Source organism: Sparus aurata, chromosome 9 (assembly GCF_900880675.1).
Source record: "Sparus aurata chromosome 9, fSpaAur1.1, whole genome shotgun sequence".
Lineage (NCBI taxonomy): Eukaryota > Metazoa > Chordata > Actinopteri > Spariformes > Sparidae > Sparus > Sparus aurata.
The window spans coordinates 26,002,527-26,023,541 of NC_044195.1; the positions used below are offsets into that span (position 1 = coordinate 26,002,527).

At 39.6% G+C, this 21,015-nt stretch overlaps 1 protein-coding gene across 15 annotated transcripts in view; it reads left to right on the forward strand.

Moving 5' to 3' along the window:
• Positions 1–21,015, forward strand: part of stxbp5l (syntaxin binding protein 5L) — a 144,069-nt gene that overhangs the window by 7,505 nt on the left and 115,549 nt on the right. For all 15 annotated transcript variants that reach the window (XM_030428851.1, XM_030428854.1, XM_030428852.1 and 12 more), the window contains exon 2: positions 17,611–17,708. In XM_030428851.1, the coding sequence (XP_030284711.1) occupies positions 17,611–17,708 (98 nt within the window). The remainder of the gene's footprint in view (positions 1–17,610; positions 17,709–21,015) is intronic.

The following is a 21,015-nucleotide window of genomic DNA, read 5'->3' on the forward strand; positions in this document are numbered from 1 at the left end:
TTGTGCAACAAACACGGCTGGAAATTGTACTGAGGTCTATAGACTCTCCATCAAATGTATCTGGTGGTTTCACAGTTGTAAATGTTGAAACACGCTCTTTAACTGAGAGCTCTGGCTTGGCAGTCTTCTTGCCTGCAACCCCACCATCCCATCCACCTCCCCTTATGACAGTCAGGTTACATACAAGTCATGTGAAGGTGATAATATAGCGTCAACATGTCAGTGGTCTGCAGAAACGTTAACTGGCAACATTTCATCCAGGTAAGTCGGCTGGTGATCACGGACGCTTGTATGTAACAGCGCTCACTTGTAGCGAACGAGACAGGAATCATCAACCGACACTGCAGTTCTTCTTAGCGTTCCTTTTTACTGTCTTTAAGCCCACTGTTTTGGTATTCAACCAGCAACTTCACTGTTTCAGTTCATTCTCACCGCAGCAGACATGAACTTATAGAGCCACACATTTCCCCCGAGGAGCTAGTTGAGACCCAAAACTACAAGGATAGCGGATATTACACTTACATTCATCACATGGACACAAGCACAACCCCAAATGAATGTGGGTTTTTCTCTGTATCTTCTGCATGTGTACAGTAAATGGGCAACTGTATGCAAAAGTTCATCAGATCAACACAAGCACGTTGAGCAGGTTTAAAATCTGACAGAAGTCAGCTTCTCAAAAGAAAGAGGGCACTGAATTAAAGAAAAGGCTATGTACAACCTGTATATGTGAAAATATGAGCTCTTCACAGTTGGAGTGCCACTAACAGCCAGATGTTTGATGCTAATTATCGCCAGTGTCTTTCATGATGACTGTCATTTGCATTCCGGGAAGTCTTTACCTCATCTGACTTCATTCATATTCCATGTGCCATTCCATTTTTTCATCCCATCACCTCTCTCAAATGGAGTACTGGCTATTGAATTTCAATCAATGAAAAGTGATGATTTCCATATTTATTAAGTCCTAGTTGTCGCTGTGAAGAACATGCTTCCAATCCCATTAATTGGAATTTTTGAATATTCTCATTGTCCCAGACAAATGTAAGCCGATGTGAAGTAAATACGTGAGCGTGCGCTTAAGTGCAGCTCCGCTTTTTGACTTAATTTAATGCAGAAGTGGAGCTAACTACGCCTGGATGTTTTGACAGTCAGGTGTACGAGTGGTCCTATGCAGCAGTGTGAAGCCACACAGCACTTATGCCTGTATTCTTTCAAATGCAAATAGCTGGATGCAATCCATGCATATTTATAGTCGTTTTAGAATAAGATGATGATCTTCAGTGTCAAATTTAGACTTTTTATGCCCAAACATCCACAAAGGATCTGTGATGATATAACAACATCAGCACCAATTTGCGCATCTGCTTCACAGAGAGAGCAATCACTATTTGATAACCACCTAAAGTTACTTGTCATGAAAACATGAGGCGTTTTTAACGTTGGAGAAAATGGGTTAATGGTGCTTGTACAGGTGGTCTCTCTGCAATTGAAATTTCATATCTAACCTCAATTAGTTTTTTAAGTGTTTTTAATATTTTGGAATGTGGGGCTTGTTAAAAAAGTACACTGCTGGGACAACTTGACCCCATTTACATTTGTAATCTCTTTTAGTAAATAATTAATCTCAAAAGAGGAATGTACGATTACCCACAACACCAGAACAATCACATTTCAAATTAGGGTTCCACTGTTAAAATATTGTTTTCCGTGTTCATTAAATCAGAAAATCAGACATGAGTAAATCCTGAAAACAATCTTCAATGAGATTTTCAAAAAAAAAAAAAGCTTGCTGGCAAATATACACATATGACACATTTTGACTTTTGGACTCTTAATAATGTGAAATAGTCACAATTTGGTTCGGTTTAGGCACAAATACGACTTGGATAGCTTTAGGAAAAGATAGTTTGAGTTAAAATAACTATGTTCAGTCACGTCATATCAGTAATTTATGTTACGTAACTTTTTTTTTTTTAAAAAAAGCAGTGTTGGCAATTGGTTACACACAGGATGTCTGGCCTTGCTGGTGAAAGCCCTGTTCATGACCTATCAATACACCCCCACCATCTCCTATTATTCTATTATTCGACCAATTATAAATCTGATCTATTTTTTTTCATTAGCATCTCAAATTTGTATTTTTCAGATATATATATTTATAATGTCACATACATTTTCTCCACTTTAAGACAATGATAGTGATGAAAGGCTGAAATCATAAACAGTATTATTAATTTGGTCAGGTGCTGTATTTTGCTGAAGAAAACATTTTTCTCTTGGTCAAAGTAAAGAGTTTACAAGTAAGGGTGCCTCCCCCAGTCTCTTCCCTCTGACAGTGTGATACATGGGCTTGTATAGATGACATCACCTAACTCCCCTCGCTGGAGACCGCGCAAGATCTCCAAGGTTGTGATGATTCAGTGGGTTGACTTCCAGCCAGTCTCCTCACATTACCATGTGTCAACTGCCTGTCAGAAGCCCCTGTGTGGGATCAATTAAGGAGGAGCTGATGTCAGGCTGAGAAGACGGGGAAAACGCAATATGAGAGGAGAAATGTTGAGCAAACTGCACACGAGTGCGACAGAGCAGGGCGGTTTTCACAAAGTGCAGTGTGTGTAGCACACGTGTCATCTTTCCTTACTCACTTTTTTTTCAAATTCATATTAGAGAAATCCCACTAACACAATACAAGAGTATGAAAAACCAGCAGAATATGTGACCAAATAGCCTTTCATGATGGATTTTTTCTGGCTGTGAGCAAAAAAAAATTTAAGCGTTCTGAAGAACAGCATTAAATCTGTACTACACAAAGATGCTGGGCAAACATGAACTATTCTATCAGATCTGGGTTATTTTTTTACTGTGTGCGTTTGAGAGAGAAAAATAGCCCCCTCTTGATTTTGTGTGGGCTTTCAAAACGCTCGGTCCATTCTGTCTGTTGGTGCCGGCAGACGGCCTGCCTCACCTCATGCTGTGCAAATATAATGGAGTGAGCTTTTCCAACAGCCCTTCATTTCACTCAATTTCACATCACTTCCCTCTCCCGAAATCTGTTTTCATTTGGAGGTGCTTCATCAACCGCTGCGTAATTCCTCTTTTGTGTGGTGCGCGGCTCCTCGTGAGGACAAACTTCGGGGGGAATTTAGTTTGACAGAAAAACCATCAAACTTTTCATTGAGTCTTTACCTTTCAAATTAGGCCCACGGATGTTATGACAGATAATCACTCCAGGCAATTTTGTAAGGCCCGACATTTTCCTGAAAGGCTCCATCGCCAAAGCATTCTGTCTGTTTTTCACACTGTCGTTTCGCTTGTGTTTCCGTGGCTACACTAAATGTTCACGCCTCGGGGAGAAAGAAAATTGTGGAGATCACTCATCTTAAATCCACTGTTGACCCACACCAAACAATAAATGTCATGATTTTCTTGATGAGTAAAAAACAATCCATCTGTTCAGATGTGTCAGATTAGGTGATTAGAAATCATTGCCATGACTTAGAGAAGAGACGTGTTACACAGCATTTTTGTACCCTAGAAATCATAGCAGTAGAAGCGTTGTCTTTGAGGCTGGCTGTGTTTTGTTCAAGAAAGCTTATAAAAAGAATAGATGACTGTGACCTTTCCTCTGTATAACAGTTCCATCTTGCAGCGCAAACAACGTCATTCCTCTTTGTTTCTCCATTTGCACGATTGTTTAATCCTATTGGTCCAAGTCACCAAAATGTGGAACTTGTCATACTAGGCGAGCGAAGGCAAACTGTTCAGACACACTTGCCTTTTTCTGGTTCAAAGCTCACCAGACCAGTAACCAAAACCTTGAGGAGCCTGTCCTGTATATTAGCGAGCTCCCAAAACTGACTAAGGTGCCGATCAAACAGAGACTCATCACTCCAGGTGCGTTCCCTCGGAAAAGCGGATTTAGGACAAATCAGTGTGGAGCACCTGTGGAGCCAACTCCAACTTTAACTGAACTTGTTCCCAAAGGGCAATTGATTTCGGAGCAACTCAACTGACCATCATATGTACCAAATGTACTAAAAGTATCTTATAAAATCATCACTGACAAACACCACATGTTTGACTCATGGCAAAAATCAATTATTTGTCTCTCACCATTGATTACCATACAAGAAATAAGGGGGCACACGAGGTCTGGACCCGACCTGACCTTCTTCTGTTTCTTCTTCTTCTCCTTTGCCATTCAACCTGCTGCCTGCAGGGAAACATCTATTTTAGTAATAAAATCTTTCACACACTATGTTACCCTTTCTGTGAACTTCACGGTGGCGAAAAATATGAGGAAATACAATGCAAACAATGTTTCAGTGCATGACTAAGACTGCTGAGGACGAACTTTATTATGGAAAACAATCCACTTGGAACTGCAGCGCTGCAAAGCGTTAAACCAACATACTGTTTCTTTCCTGCCTCTCTGAGTGGTTAGCAGATCCCTTTGCTCTTAAGTGCTCCTGACAAGCACTTGACAAACCTCATGAACTGAACGTTTCTCTAAAAGAATCCAAAGGATGAATGTAGAAGCTGGAGTTCTTGTATAGTAGAAATGTAACTCGTTAGAGGATCCGAGGGTCCTTTATGGTATTTTTTTTATTTTTGAAATTCAGTTTGAATATGCCGACAAGACTCCTTGCGACAGTGTTTTCATTAGATAAGAGACAGTATGTTTTGGAAGGTTTGTTTTGGTTTGTTTATTTCTTCTTATTTCTTCAGCATTACATTTATGCATCCTTACTGATTTTAAGGACATCTCAATATACAGTAGTAATCAAAATAGAGCATTTAACCATTGTCTTTACAGATGAAGCAGTGCTTATGATTGACTGTAAATAGCTGCTGTGATGTTCAGCCAACAAATGTGACTCATCTCATTTTGCATAAATACATAAATTCTGTCTTGTGTAATGGGAGATAGCAAGGGCCACAGACATGCCTCCTGATTTGAGCTCATTGTCATTTTGAATTCTTTTTTTTAAATCATCTATCCTATTTTGCTGGCGAAGAAGGTCAGTAGAAAGCTATTTTAACCACCTCCCGATGTGATAATCAGAACAAAACAATGGGAATGTGATATGACACATTGTTTATAAATGTCAATATAGTACGTAGCTTATGAGGCATACAAATGTGAACGTTTCAGTGGCTGCAGAAACGTTCAAACATTTATTCTGGCGACTGGGCTGCCATGAAGCAGGAGCTGTAAAGCTCTTCTTAGATTTCTTGCCTCCTGCCTAAACAACAAAATCTAGTCAGAACCAGTTTCCAAGGTAGCATTTATCTTATCTTTAGAGTCGTCTCACCCTACTCTGACGTCAAAGGTCACAGTGCCCCTTTTGAATTATTCAAGAATTGATTTTTAACTCTTTTATGGATTCAGTTTTAACATACAGTATCAAACCACTGTGCAAGCTCACAGCTACGGATGAGACGACGACTAAGTCTGTTTTGAATTAACTGCCGGTAGAAATGTAAACAGCTATTCAACCCACACACAACTTTATTTTGAAATCCAACTGTGTGTGTATGTGGCTCCTTCTCAGTGATCATGTGGGGTCAGAGTGACATGTTACACTACAGTGTCGTGGGTGGTAATACACGTGACTATTTTGTCTGCTCCCGTTTTTTTTCTTCCACCAAGCCTAAGGCAGGATGCTGATGCCACGGCTAATTCACTGACATGCCTGCTGCTGGGTTAAGAGGTTAAACCACATATACAGTACTTCCACACATAGCTGGTTTCTGACCCCACGGGTGCATGAAAGCACGACATGAAGCCCCAGCATGCAATCACATCCTTCACCTCCTCCACACACACACACATAAACAAGAGACACTTGCTTCGCACTTATATAATAGAAATTATATGTATGCATGTACATGTGGCTGTTAAGCCCACGCTTTCATCTGAAGAGACACATACCTAACATTTCTCACATTTGACCCTTAAGAGGTTTGTGTTAAATGCTGCCAGGTAACAGGCCCATGTGCTGCACTGCACTATTCAGGATGCATCTACGTGGGTGTACACGATCGTCCCTACGAAATCAAAACAATCATGCGGTGTACGTTGATGCAAATGCATCACAGACACTCCAAACATATATAAATACTAGTGTCTCTCCCCCGCCCCCCTCTGGCCACACACATAATACTGTGTAGTCAGCAGCTCTCATACAAATGAGCCCACTACAGTCAACAGGGAAGGGAGGTTTACCCAGGCTCATTCATTTGTTCTCATACTTCCGAGCTCTCACACTGCATTCTCACCCTGTTCACATTCTCGTGCTGTGCGTGTGTGTATGTGTGTGTGTGTGTGTGTGTGTGTGTGTGTGTGTGTGTGTGCATTCATGTGTCGTGCAGCAAGTGCATGGAGGAAGTGCTTATTAGATCAGCCTCAGCCTCAGTGATGAATGAAACTCCCTTCATCCTTTGGCTTTCAGCACGGTAAAGAATCACACCCTGGAAACCTTGAATCGCTTGATTCATCTCCAAAGACACTGAGGATGGTTTTGGATATCAAAAGATCATACTTCGCTACCTGCTTGCCACAGCACACCTACATTTGTTATAAAGGGCTTTTGTTTTTTTTCTCAAATTTTAGCGCCACACAATCATTCCCGTGGTTGTTCAGATCACCTCTCGATGAAGCAACGTGGGTGTTTCTCTTTGTATTTTCTGTCAATGAGGCAAGTTCTTGTTGCAGTCGCATTTTCATTTGAACATTCTGTCGTATTGGTTCTCAGTTCTCTTTAAACTATTTAGTATGATAGGCAAACAGATGATGAATATTACATTACTTCCTGTGCCTGAGAGTTGTTTCACAGAAAAGATACACCAAACTTTGTGTGTAGAACAGCAGAAGCTTGGCAGATGTGTTGTCACAACATAATCACTAGAATAAATCAAGGAACGCTTCTGCAAACGACGGATATTTTCAAACTTTACCATTTCTTATGTTGCATTACATTTCTTTTGTTAAATTTTAATTTTGATCTTGTGACAACGCTGTCCTTATGGTCTGAGTAGGTTTCGAAACAAAACCCACTTGGTCAGGCTTAGTCAAAGGTCATGTTTCGAATCAAAATACTTGTTTTGGTCGCTAAAAACATCCGGTATTGTCGCCAGAAACACGGCCTGAGATCATCCTGTTCAAATTATCTGTGTTAAGGCACCATAAATTGGGCTCGAAAATGTCCTCAGGGCTTCTTAAAAAATATCCACTTGATGCAAATGTCGAAACACAGTCTTGAACTGCAGTCACTGGCTTGCCATCTTAGAAATGTGCTTGTGGTTTACTCAGGAGGTTGTTGAGACCAACACTGGAGCGAAACGAGAGCATTTTTTACTTCTATTCGTAAAGTGAAGTGAAACACAATGATTTGGTGTGAAAACAGGCATTTCTTTTGCAAATAGCTATAAACATGAATCTGCCCATGATCCTCAATCTCAAATCTCCCAGTTGTATTGATATTTTGGTGAAAGGAAATTGGTTGTTCATGAGGGCTAAATATTGTTAAATAGAAAATTCAATTTGTCCATCCAAGTTGTATTTCAGAGCAGTTTAAACCTCATTTTGGGGACTTTTAGATGTTTGAAGCTATCAAAGGTTCCATTGTAATTGCCTGATACATATTTGAAGACAGTCATTGAAAAGCTTTTGACATTACCCATGTATAAAACCTTGATGTTTATAAGTGGGAGCCTACAGACTGTAGTTGCGTAGCAGGCCTTTAGAAAACAGTTCTTTTGGGAGTATAGCAAGCTTGGATATTGTACACATATTAACTGGGATCCTGAGGAAGACCCTATGGATATCTTAACAAAAAAGGGATGAATGGTATCTTGCTGTGTTGTGTAACTACCGTGTGTTTCAACTCTAGCTTCACATTCAGAATCCCCTGATCTCTTCTTCCACTCCTCCCCCGATCGTCTTCTCTGCTACCAACGTTCACATTTGCCTCTTTTTTTTTTTATTTTGGGCTGCTCCCGTCTAGATCAAAGGAATTTTAGAGCAACCTCAAAATATCTCCCTTTTAACACTGGAGGGTGAAGCCTTGCGTATCTTTGTTTGTTTGATGGGCGCTCTGGCTCTGTAAAGTCTCGGTAAATTGGAGTAGATGTATGTGATGGGAATACTCTACTTTTCACTGCGCTACTGTCTCTCATCTTGACATGTAGCCTGAGGGGACAGGTGTTCAAGCACCTGGGTGATGCGGTGGCACAATCTGTATGAGCACAGGTAACACACACACACACACACACAGACAAGCCGTATGTAAAATACATTCATGGTAGATGAGTAATGCAAAGAGACATACACGTTCATATGTTTCTAGTGAGTTACTTTCATTGAGCAGACCAAAAGATCAGCTTTGCTTCAGTGTGTTTTTTTTTCTTTTTTACTGTGTATCCTATAATTATTTTACAAGTATCTATTATTCATATTTTCCCTTTGCACCCTGCAACCCTCTGACCTTTAACAACTGTTACACAACTGTTTTTTCTCCTTTTAAATCCTTTCAATTTTTGCAAGGTCTGTGTTCCAATAGTTACTGGTGTGTGTAGCCAGATGATTGTTTTAATCAACAGGGAACATTTTTCAACTCTATGTGAATCCTCTTGATTTGTGCTTATGGATTCTAAAACGTTATCATTATAGTGACAATGAAAAAGTCCCATTTTTATTTTAGGTGCAGTTCACATGTGGGTTTTAGTCATCTAGAATCCTCTTTTGTGACCCCCTAAACACCGGTTAATTATTTCCACATTCTCAGTTTCTCAGGCTTTTGTTTTCACTGAAACGCCAATACTGTTACAGGTGTATAATAGATAGAAATATTCTTGACTGAACGACATTTCATTTCGGTGGCTTTGAGATATTATCTTCTAATATTATTGAATTATACCCACAAGATGTTGACACATCAAACCATCTGTGATTAGAAATACATACTACATTTGTCCCTTTTATCATGCTAATAAAGCCAATAGGCTTGTTACTACAGCTTTAAATGAGCATCCCTAATATCATTATAGAGAGTGTTAGAGTGCTTGTGGTTGTCAACAGTTTGTTGAGAGAAATCCTTTTAATTCTTTACAAAACTATACATTCTTGATACATATCACTTTTAACAATTTGATATAAACATTTTGCATTATTGATCCTATCAAGGATTGTTGCACTTTGTCATCCTTTTACACATAGCTACTGTTGGCAGTGTTGTATGAAGTACAGCTCTCATACAATATTCGAGTAAATGTACTTAGTTACACTTGATTACTGACAGGACGCTACTATTATAGTAGAGAGCCGAAGTCACGCCCCTTCTGATTTGCCCCATGGGACTTTATATCAGAGACCGATTATTTTTCGACCCTGTCTTATTTTTTTCATGCATCACACATATTATGTTTGTCAATTTAAAAGATAATTTTCAAAGTCACTAAAGTTGCACTTTGTCATAAAACAAATGACCAATAAGAAATAATAAAATAATTAAACACAGCCTTACACAGTCTTGTTAGTGAAGTCGTCTTGTTGAACTGTCACCAAAACCTGTGACTTAAACATGGTAGACCTGCTCTTCTATATTAGCTTGGTCACAGAACAGATGAAATGTCCTTTCACATAACTGCACTTGTCAACACGACCACATTTATTGTGATTTTCACCTTTTTTTACCACCTTTGGCAGCCATGTTGGTGTAGGTGACCTATGTCAGAGACAATGTAGTTAACTGAGCAGTTTAACACAAAACTAGATGATATTTACTTTGAACATGAAAAACTGATCTTTTAAATAGACAAACATCATATGTGTAACTCATGGCACAATTCAAGCGGAATATTTGTCTTTCTCCACTACTATACAAACTTTTTCTGAAATATGATCCTACAGCAACGGTATCCCCCGGAAGGGGCGTCGCCTTAACCTTTGACTTTAAGAGGGTGTTGCACTTGTGTTGTTGCACTTCACTGTGGCTAGCCATACGGTTTGTAGGCTTCTACAAAGCATTTATGTAGGCTATTTAGACATCCATCTTACCAATACCTGAGAAGAAACTGGACTCCATCAAAATACTTAATTTTAAGGTATTTATCAACCTTCTGTCGACTGGATTAGGCAAACTCCTGCACATCCACCAACTGCCGCATTGCGAGCTGCGTCTGGGCGCGTGGACCCTGCGCAACCGTCAAACAACTGCTGGATACTAATGCAAATGATCTACCTGCCATTATTTTAATGTTTGCTGCCACCAAGGGGAAATAGATGCTTCTGGTGACGGTCAAAGGAGTCTCTCAACTTCTTCACCAGAGAAATAAACCGAACAGTAAGGTTAGCTTAACGTTTTCTTTGTTTAAAAGAAAAAAAACAAACAGCTAAGTGCTGTCATAGGTTATGTAAACGTTAGCTTAACGTTAGCTCAAACCAAGATGTGTCCCAGCTGCAGTTTAAAACCTCGCAGCCTGCTAAAAAACTCACAGGCAAACCTTCTAGAAAAATTTTAAAGGTTAACGTTAGTGACAGTTTGTATTTCAACCTCACTAAAATGTTAAACAATGAAAGCGACATCATTAAGCTGTAGCCTTACTCACCATTAGCTAGCTTAAACATTGCAGCTGAAGTTAATAGCAATTTCTGGCTTGTATAACTTTTCAGTAATGTCACATATTTTGCTCCAAATTAGCTATCAAGCTAATTTTTTAACAGGCAATGTTGTAATGCTTATTTCTTTTTTTAAAAACATTCTTAACACTGCAGTTTGAAGTAGAAAAACCTCAGCTTTAGCCAAATCTCAAAAGATCTGTTGCATTCAAAGGCTCTTCCAGATAATAGAGCAGGGAAAAACAGACAAGTTACACTCCTGTTAAAAAGCTTGAGTTGAAAAACTAGATACAAATGAATACATGTTTGCTTATGTGGCCATAATACTAGATAAGTGTAAATGTATTGCTGAGCACTTTTCACAATTGGATACACCTGCTGTTAATTAATAAAATGTTTGGGATATCAACCATATGTCCGTTGTCCCCCTGGCCACCTCACTGAAACCGAAGATCAAACCGTTTATTTCTTTTTTTAAGGACCAAATATGTGGCTGGTGCTTGTTGTGGCAAGTGATGACCTCTTTAGCTCAGTCAATCTCGCCCTTATATCTTCTAACTTAATTAGATCCACGTGGAGATCAAAAATATGTTTTTTTATTTTTACTAGAAATACAAACGTTTTTGCCTGTGGGCCTCCATGTACAGTGCATTTCTGTTTCCTTTTACTTGCTGTCCATACACACATACTACTCTCGCTATACATAATTTACCACTTGTCAGTGCTCTTGCTTCAAACTGCACATAACAAGTGGCCTCTTCATCCGTTCCTCCATTTATTCTTGCTCTCTGTGCACAACGCTTCCCTTGTGATTTTGGTGTTGTGTAGATAAATGTATCCAAGCGCTATCAAGGTCAGGCTGTACCGTCTGGACAGTGGATTACATGTATCCCAGCTCAGCAGTATCAACTGGGGCCCTTCAGCGATGTCACTATGTTGTGACATGTGTCATATTGAAGGTCTGAAGTAGTGTATCAGTCATAAAGTTGAGCCGGTTTCATCTCCCTGACTACTACCAGTCTCAGTGTAGCCGCTTTTTATCCCCCTGAGGGGTTGCAGGGCTTACTGGGGCCAAATCCAGTTCGACTCATGGGCGAAGGCCAGGGTACACCCTGAATGAGTCGCCAGCTCATTGCAGGACCCTTACTGATGGCCCCACAGGGTGCCAACTGCACATCAGGAGCAATTCTGGGGTTCAGTATCTTGCTCAAGGATACTTCGGCATGTAGCTCAGTCCCACCCCAGGGGTGCCGGGGATTCAAACCAGCGACCTTCCGATCACTGGTCCACCAGCTCTACCCACTGAGCTACAGCCGCCCCATGCGTTAGATTGTACAGGTGTAAATTCTGGATAATCCCACTCCCACAGACCTGGTCTGATTCTTGTTTACTTAGCATGACTATGGCAAACATTGCATCCTTGAGCCTCGGTTCATGTGTCAGAGAAATCATCCACATATGTTGACAGTAATGATACAGGTTATTTTTTCTGTAATAAACCTTAAATCATTTTGTAATAACTTAATTATTAGTTTTGTTTGTTGTTTCCTGACCCATCAAAGTCCAAATTTTCCCAAAATTATCCTTGCAAAGCCTTGTGAACATATTGGACTGATTTAGTTTAACAATATTTATTCCCTATGCATTCCCTCTGTGGCCCTATTTATCTGATAGCTATAAATCTTGGTGATCAATGAAAGTTAAATCTGGGCTTGATACTGCTGTTTTGTAGTTTATTTTAAATGTTCATGTATGCGACATAATGGGATATTGGCATATTTGATAAGAATGTATGAAGTTAAACTAGGGATCTAGTGAAAAGGCTATGAATGTAGGTAGTATGAATGCATCTCGGTATAAGATGGCAGGACCAAAGGAAGGTTATTTACTGCTGAGTTTTTAGAGGCTGTATGACCTGACAGGACCTTATATCAGCGATCGCAAATGCTGCCTGAATACATTTTTTACTAATGGCGCTCATTGTTGTTATGCATATCTCAGGAATCATTTGTCCGCCAGTGTGTGAATATGATGATGTATTTTCAGTCTTGCATAATGTCATGAACTCTGTATTTCTGTACCCACTGTTCAGTAAAGATGGCTTTGTTTAGATGCTGCTGTTGCTAGGAAAAGATACTTAAAATAATTACTAGGATATATCTGTTTCTGTAGAGGATTCACAGCTTTGTGATTCTTGTTGAATTGGTAAATTTACATGAAGTCTGTTCTTGATCATAGAGTGATGTTACAAGAATAATTATTCACAACAAGTAGATCATGGCTATGAGAGAGCCAACATTTTGGCTTTTTGCCAAGTTACTCCAACACCGAATATGTTTGGCAATTTAATTAGCAAAAGCAATGATCAGCAATTGCTAATGTCGTAAAGCCTGCTACCTTAACATCTTGTACATTAGTCTTACATTAGACTTAGTCTTTCTAGTAAAAAAGCATGTGGAGAGATAAAATCACACACTAACCCCTCATACTCATCTTCTATATGATAAGGTGACAGCAAATGTAAAAGACTCTGTGATACTGAATAAGCTACATCACACTTGAGCTAAATGAACATAAGCTGTTGTACCTTCATAATTAGCGTAGATGACGTTACAGACAATTACTATAATCACATAAAGATGTATTTGAGAATTTAATGTCATATTTCCCCGTGTTGATCCATGTTCAGAGATACAGCTGCTCAAAGCACAATTTGCTGGCAATGGTAGACATGGGTGTTACTTGCTATTTATAGAACCAGGGGTCTAGACCAGCTCTGCAGCCGAATGCTGTGTGGAGAGAGAGAGAAAGGAGGGTGGGTGGCATGAGGTGGTATCAGTCTTTTGGGGGATGTGGATGTCTATGTGGGGTTATCTGATTGAACATCAGGCATGTGTGCATAAAGGTTGTGTATGTGTGGAGGAGGGAAAACTACACAATAGAGGAAAAAAAAGGGGTAGGAGGTGGATGGAGAGCAGAGTTGATGTAATGCTGCCTCTGTCAGCCATAACGTAGGTCCTTTGCAGCAGGTTAAACAGTCGCTGCATGGCTGACTGTGTTTCTAAATGTACATCTTGACAGCTTCAACAGAATGAATGTACATTAAGTAATTCTTTTGTGTGCATTTCCCCTTGTTAACTTGTTGTGACTAGGGACTGATCACATTTTAGGGGGTGACACTAGCCCTGGATAAATCAATATATAGTCTATTTTAGACAATTGACATGCAGTTGTGTTGATTTTGAAAGATAAGTAGATAGATGGAGGATAATGTGGGTGAACCTGTTCACACACATGAATATACTGAATGTATAAATGGCCTCACTGGAAGAGGGAGAAAATTGGCTTTATGGCTTTGGCCTTAAAATATATATGAGCAGCTCTGAGAATCACCCAGAGTAAATGTGTTTTTCCTCCACTTCTAGCCTCTCTTTTATGTATATGTTGGGGGTGGCTCTGCTGTATCCCAGCAACAGTACCCCAGAGCTGGGCTAGGGAACCTAAAGGGCCTTGTGGCAAGACCTGAAGGATGATTGTGAGAATATGTGTCTGTCTGGCTAGGTTCTTCACTGCCATTGTGCATTAATGATTTTTTACTTTGTCTCTTTTTATGATAGTCAGAATCATTTACTGAAATATTAGGGTTAAAAACCCCTTTGGGTCAAAAGTCAGAGATGGATTTTTGAAACTCAGTTTGAAACATTGTCAGTATCATCTGCTGCTCTCTTTGCAGCAAAGGGTTCAAACATTTAATTGCCTGACAACTCAGATAAACACTTGACCTTCCTCTGTGTCCTCTTCTATAAATGGGGGGATGGTGGTGAAGGCAAGTGATTCTTAACGATTGGGTGAAGGCGTGTGTCAGTGCCCACTCTGCAAACTCGTAGTTTAAACTCTTTGAAATTGAGAATCGAAGAGTTACTCACTACCATACGACCAAGATTCGTGTCCATGTTAATGATACAATACAGCAGCTCAGCGATTGTAGCAGGGGAATCTGGTAACAGTAGGGCTGCACATAACGATTATTTCACTTCATTTATCAAGTATTTTTTAACTATAAATTTTTTTCACTCGATTAAAGACCCCAAATAACATTTTAAAACTTTTCATTTATATTTCAATATTTTATTCAATCATCTTCAATCATCCACAAACAAATATGATAAAGTATACACTGCAGGGCATTATTCCCCCCAAAAAATTAGCCCAGTCTTGATTAGCAATCTATGTAATCCTAATATATTTGGTCAGACACAGGTTTTTCCATTCATTGTAATGATGGTAATCTGTTTTGATTGGGGTGGTGCTGGCTGCAGGGGGTTCCACAAGAAAACACGGTGGAAAGATGAATCTGAGTCAACTTTTGGAGAAAGGCAGCCAGATGTCGTGATGTAGCCCTAGTATCAATGTTTTGTTCCACCACTATTAAAATGTAGGCACTTACAGTATGGCCTCAAGTCCTTCTGTGTAATGCTGCAAGAATAAATTAAATCAAGGCAGAGATCTAGAATCTCAAAGAAGTTTAATTTTAAGATAGCTTCAACATAGATATATGTTGGGGTGGTGGTTCATGGTGCAGACCTTTATGTTACAGCCTAATGCCTTCCAGATGTATAAGGTGCAGTATATTGTGAGAGTGTTACATACAATTGATTCAGTGTTATTACATGGCGGAATTAGGTACATCATGCACTTTCAAAGCAGCAAATAAAAGTGGAACATTGCAAATATATGAATCATTCCGAGGCAAGGCTTTTGAAATCCATATTGACTGGCTGTTTCATTAAACATGTGCTCAACCGGAAATTCAGATTCCATGCATTGTATGATGGTAGGTTCACTCTTTATATCTCTTACACAGAAGCCATGTATATTATTGTTCACTACTCTATTTGTATGCAAGGCACTCACTGGCTTAAATAGCAGTGGAACCCTGCTGTGTATGTATTAGTGGAATGACAGATATATGTGCATCTGAAGGTCATGTAATTGGTATGCTAGCAGTGTACGTGCGCACACGCACACACACACACACACACTCATTCACATTCTCTTTACCGTAACTATTGTGAATCTAACATGTTAGTACCATCATAACAGACTCATAAATATGCAACACATGTAAACAATAATAGTAATAAATATGTAGCCCATATAGACTCGCACACAGAAGGTCTTGATTACTGAATATGAATGAGAAATATGCACAGATCATGCACACATATAGCATATGCACACACAGACACACAAGCACAGACTCATACTCTGCCCTGTGGTGGCACCAGGCTTCAGTTTGTCTCTGTGTTGTTTTTCTTTGTCTTCTGTTGAGTCTGATCAACACTGAGTGAATTCATTCTGTGCTTTAGAACCGTTTAATTCACCCACACACCCTCGTTCTGTCTTTCTAAATTTGTGATCCTGCAGTAATAATGACAGCACAAAACCCCTGTTATGGCAATTCAGGCCGCCAAACAAAGGTGTGCGGGGAGGGGGTTTGCAAACAGTGGGTGTTACATTATTAACAAGAAAGCCATTGATTACTTCATTATGGTGGATGGATTTAACAGCCTTCTTTTAAAACTATATTTCGTTACAGTTCGCAGTCAGATGCTTTAATTACCTTAAATGTTGAAGAGGTTTAACAACTAACAGGGTACTTGCAGTTGTAAATTGAATCTTATATTGTTATACCTCTGCTAAGGTTGAGGTGAGTGGTGCCCTCTTGGGAATAAGGTCACCAGACTATTTGGCTGTGTCTAAAATCACTCCCTTGTTCACCCACTCACTGTTCCGCATATGATAAGGCACTCAATAGTTACTATATAGTAAGCATCATCATCACTATTTTAGGATGTGAAAAAGACAAGTTAAAAGGAGAAATGTGTATTAATTTTGTGACAGGGCTTTGCAAAAGCAGGTCCTCTGTGACAGCACTGCTAGCATTGCTACAGTGCCTAAAATAGTAATTTTTTCATACTGGTGGAAAAACAGTAATATTGTTGTAAGATTTCAGTTCAACACTGGTCTCCATGTCTTCCACATCCCTCCAGAGCAAATAATTGTGAGCGAGGCACTGCTCAGAAATTTAACATGACTAATGGCAGACGGCTGCAGTGAATGCAGTGCACCTCAGAGTGGGAGTGTGAGAGACAGTGTCGTTTTGCCTAGTCAGGCCTTGGCATATGAATGTTGAGGCTACCTCACTCTCAATTCAATACATATGCAACATGAACAGAAGCTACAGTTTCTTTGCTAATTACACCGTGCGGACTCTCTGTGTTTTATTAATTGAAGAATGTTGACCTTGTGAAGGTTTTTTTAGTGTTTGAATTTCAATAAGCTTTCAGTTCATCGTAATTCAGATGCATTTTTAATGGATTCTGTATTCATAAATGTTAAATTGATGTGCAAGTAGAAGTACTGGTAGAAAAATGTGTTTACAACAATAAGCTTGGATGTATTTGTTGTTCACAATTATCATTACGTGTTGTCTAGCCAGTAGTGAACTACAGTAGTTTAAGTAAACAATCAGACACATGAAATGTCAAATTCAATGTCAGAAGACAGATTATACCTTTATCCTTAAAAGCTTTACTTTTTTAAATGTCTTGGTTCAACAACAGCAAAGTGGCAGTCAAACAAATATTTGACAGTCCGTTAAAAACCATTCTGACACAAAGTTAAGTGACAATAAAAAGTAAACACGTAATGCAATGTCCTTGATGTCTTTAGTCATCTTTAATCAGAAAATTAATAACTTTTCAGAGGATTTATTTATTTATTTGATCAAAATTAGAGTAGTGACAGTTTTACTAAATGGACATTTTGCTATTCAGAATGACAAAGTTTCAGCTGATTCACACAAAGTAGAATGTTGTAGGGGCCACCAACATCATTAAATGATTAAATCATTTAATTAGCCTTTAATCCTAAAATGTTTATTTTGTGTAATTAAAATATTGTTGTGTTTTTATTTCTTGCAGACGGTGCGTCATGGTTTCCCTTACCAGCCAACTGCTTTGGCCTTTGATCCTGTGCAGAAGATCCTGGCCATCGGCTCCAGATCAGGCGGTGTGCGGATGTATCCTTTACCCATCATCTTGTCACTTCCTTCCTCTTTCTGGAGAGACACTAGACATTTTTACTTACATAAATACATAATTATGTGCTTGCACTAAATACATTTCTTTGCCTTTGCCACTGGTCATAACAGTACATTATAAGAAACATAAACTATGGAACATCATTTTTTGCAGTAAACATTAAGATATTAAGTAATCCATGACATAATGATAATACTATTTTTAGGAGAAATTATAACATTCTTCACAGAAATAGGAAACAATGTTTCAATCTACTCCTGCACAAACCTTTGGCATTGCTCTAGTGTGTCTCCCAGCAGTGGCTTTCTTCCTCCACCTCACCCCCTCACCTCTGAATTCTCATCCCTCTTTCAGCCCTGTCATTTTATGTGGCTTGGCTGTCATGTTGCAGACTCAGAACTGTCCATCCAGCGGCCCATACACGGGGTCACAGGGTCACAGTAATGGAAAAGGACATGCAAGTGCAACCCAGGTAGGAGATTACACCCTCATAAATACCCAGGGTTCCCAGTATGCCTTTAGGGAACCAAGGGCCGAGGCAGCTAACAATTATTGATGCTGCAGCAGCGGCAGTGCTGGTCTTGCTGGGGTAATAGATGGACAGGCAGGGTGATTTCTCTGACGAAAGAAACAGAGAAAAAAAGAGATCAGTCACAGAGGGAGATGTGACATTGTTTGAATATTTGAAAGAGAGGCAAAAAACTGGAGAATAGGAGGCTGAATGTTGAGGGGAAGTGTAAAGGTGCACAGCAGTGTTTGATGTGACAGGGAATAGCTGATGAAAAGAGACAAAAATGTGCCTCGATTACATGATAAGCTCCGCTGAATGTAGATATTCGATATCCTTTACTTCTCCCGCCCTCCTAATCCACCCCTTTTCTCTCCATCTCTCTCCTGAATACCTGACTGTGAAACGAGGCTGAGATTTCACCTGCATGAAAGCCCTTGAGTGACTTAGCATTTGTATTGACATGCTGCACACACTGTCCTCTGCATGTGGCCTGTCAGACTCTCTCTTTATCTCTCGCTCTCAATTGCACGCTCTCACATGCACATTTCTCTATTTTGCTGTTTCTTATTCTGACTCACCTTCTATTGCCTTCTGTCTTGAGGAACCTCTTTCCCCCTTATTTCTGCATTTATTTATTTAATTCACCCTTCTTCTGGCCTTCACAGCCTGTCTGAATGTTCTTTCTCTACTTGCCAGGGTGTTGAGCGTCCACCTGTCATCCTCTTTGTCCCTTTCTTCTTAGCTATATACTGTAAACAATGGTAGCCATTACAGGAATTTTCTCATGCTCCATTTCAATTTAAGTGTTACAGCCTTCCTGCATTTGTTCTGCACCGACACAATGTTAGTGTTGCACACAGAATCGACCAAGGACATTTCACCATTTCACCAGATTTTCATATTTCTCACCCAGTCTCTCCAGGGTGGTGCAGCATATAAAAGCAAGCAATTTAGAGACAGCTCCCTGTCTCCTTCTCTTCGTTGTATATGCTATGACCTAATACCATTGTTGCTGCTTTCTTCGGTAGCAACATAATTATTTGGCAGAGATGTATATTTTGTTCCTGTTAAGAAATCTGTATTGATTTCAGGGGCCTCAGAGTTTACACATTGAATGCCGCTGCATACTCTGCTGCATAAACAACACATTGGCAAGTAAATAATTGGTGAAACGTCAGTCCAAAAAATAAAAACAATAATCTCATCAAGTGGGTGTGTTTTTGCATAAGACAGTTGTATTGTATTTACTGGATGGACTTATGTATGTTAGTTTAAATTAGAATACATTTGGTAGTCAGGGCAATGGTATTTAGAAATTCAACAGATTGGAGAGCTGCTAAAATCAGCACTGACATTTGGGGGGTTGAAAAAAAGAATAGAAAAATTAGTGAGGGAAGGTACTGGAGGGTGATTATGGGAAGGGAGAAGGAGATCGAAGCGTCATTAAAATACTGAGAAGGCAATGGGATTATATTGTTGAAGATAGAAAGAGTGAAAAGGATACAGCAAAAAGTAGTTGAAGATTCTAGTGTGGGCAGAAATACATGAATAAAACATCCTTTGATTACGTGATCTACACACCCACAAACCCAAATCCACAAAATCTTAACACATTTAGGACTTAACTATACTGAATACTTATTACACTGAAATATTTACTGTACTCACTGTTATGGTTACAGTCATTTTAGCTGTAGGATAGATTGGATGTGAGAAATCTGCATGATGTTTATAACATCTAACGGTGCCCTTCATTCCAGGAACATTGTTACTGGTTGCAAATTCAAAGAAACCATATGACATCATAGGTTACTTGTATCACTGTATAACCTACCGTCACAGCTAAATATTGGCTGAAAGAGAGAGAATGTGACAATTTCTTATTAGCCAAACCAAATTGTCACCAAACACGTTAGGATTCAACACATTACAATGCTGCAGTCATTCTGAAACAATCATGTTGCACTTCAGAAATTTACAAATGTAAATCTCGCAGCAGAATCACCAAGGTTGGAACTAAAGATTTTCTCGCATGGATTCCTGTAGATTCCTGTATTGTTGATTTACATGTGGCCAATACTGTACCTCCTGCACACTTTCCCCTGGTATGAATTGTTAAGCAAATACAACGTGTTGTAAAATTGTATATTCAGTCACTTGGCCACCCATGCCCAATCATGATTTTGCACTGGGTGAAACCTAAACCCATCATAGTGATCTAGAAACAACAAAGACACATGATACTGACTGTTACTGCAATCTGTTTTTGCAGTATTATTAATTGATGCAACGTGTCATAATGTCACATATTTATTATGAACAGCTGAGGCCATCAGGGTACGACAGATCTTGCTCTGGTGAATGGTGCATAGTGACGATGTCATCAGGGTTGGCGCAGTGGGTTGGCAGTGAGGCTCTCTGCAGTGGGCTCCGAGGACACTCCTCTCCCTGCTTGGGGCGACATTACCAAAATATGCTGAGATTTGGTTTATTGCGAGCAAATAGAACAGAGGATGACAAAGATTTGTAGGTGTGTGCGGGTGTGTCTCCGTGTGTGTGTATGTTCACGTGTTTCTCTATTTTTGCGTCTCAACCTGTGTGTCTGCTTGCTGAGTGTGCACCCATGTGTGCCGTCTACCTGTGTCAATATTGTGTGTCTCCGTGCACAAATGTAAACACGTGTTTGTGTGTGCACATGTTTCTCTCCTATTGGTGTTGGCTTGTGTGTCGGCGCAGTGAGAGTGGATGTAGTTTCAATAAAGGGTTCAGGTAAT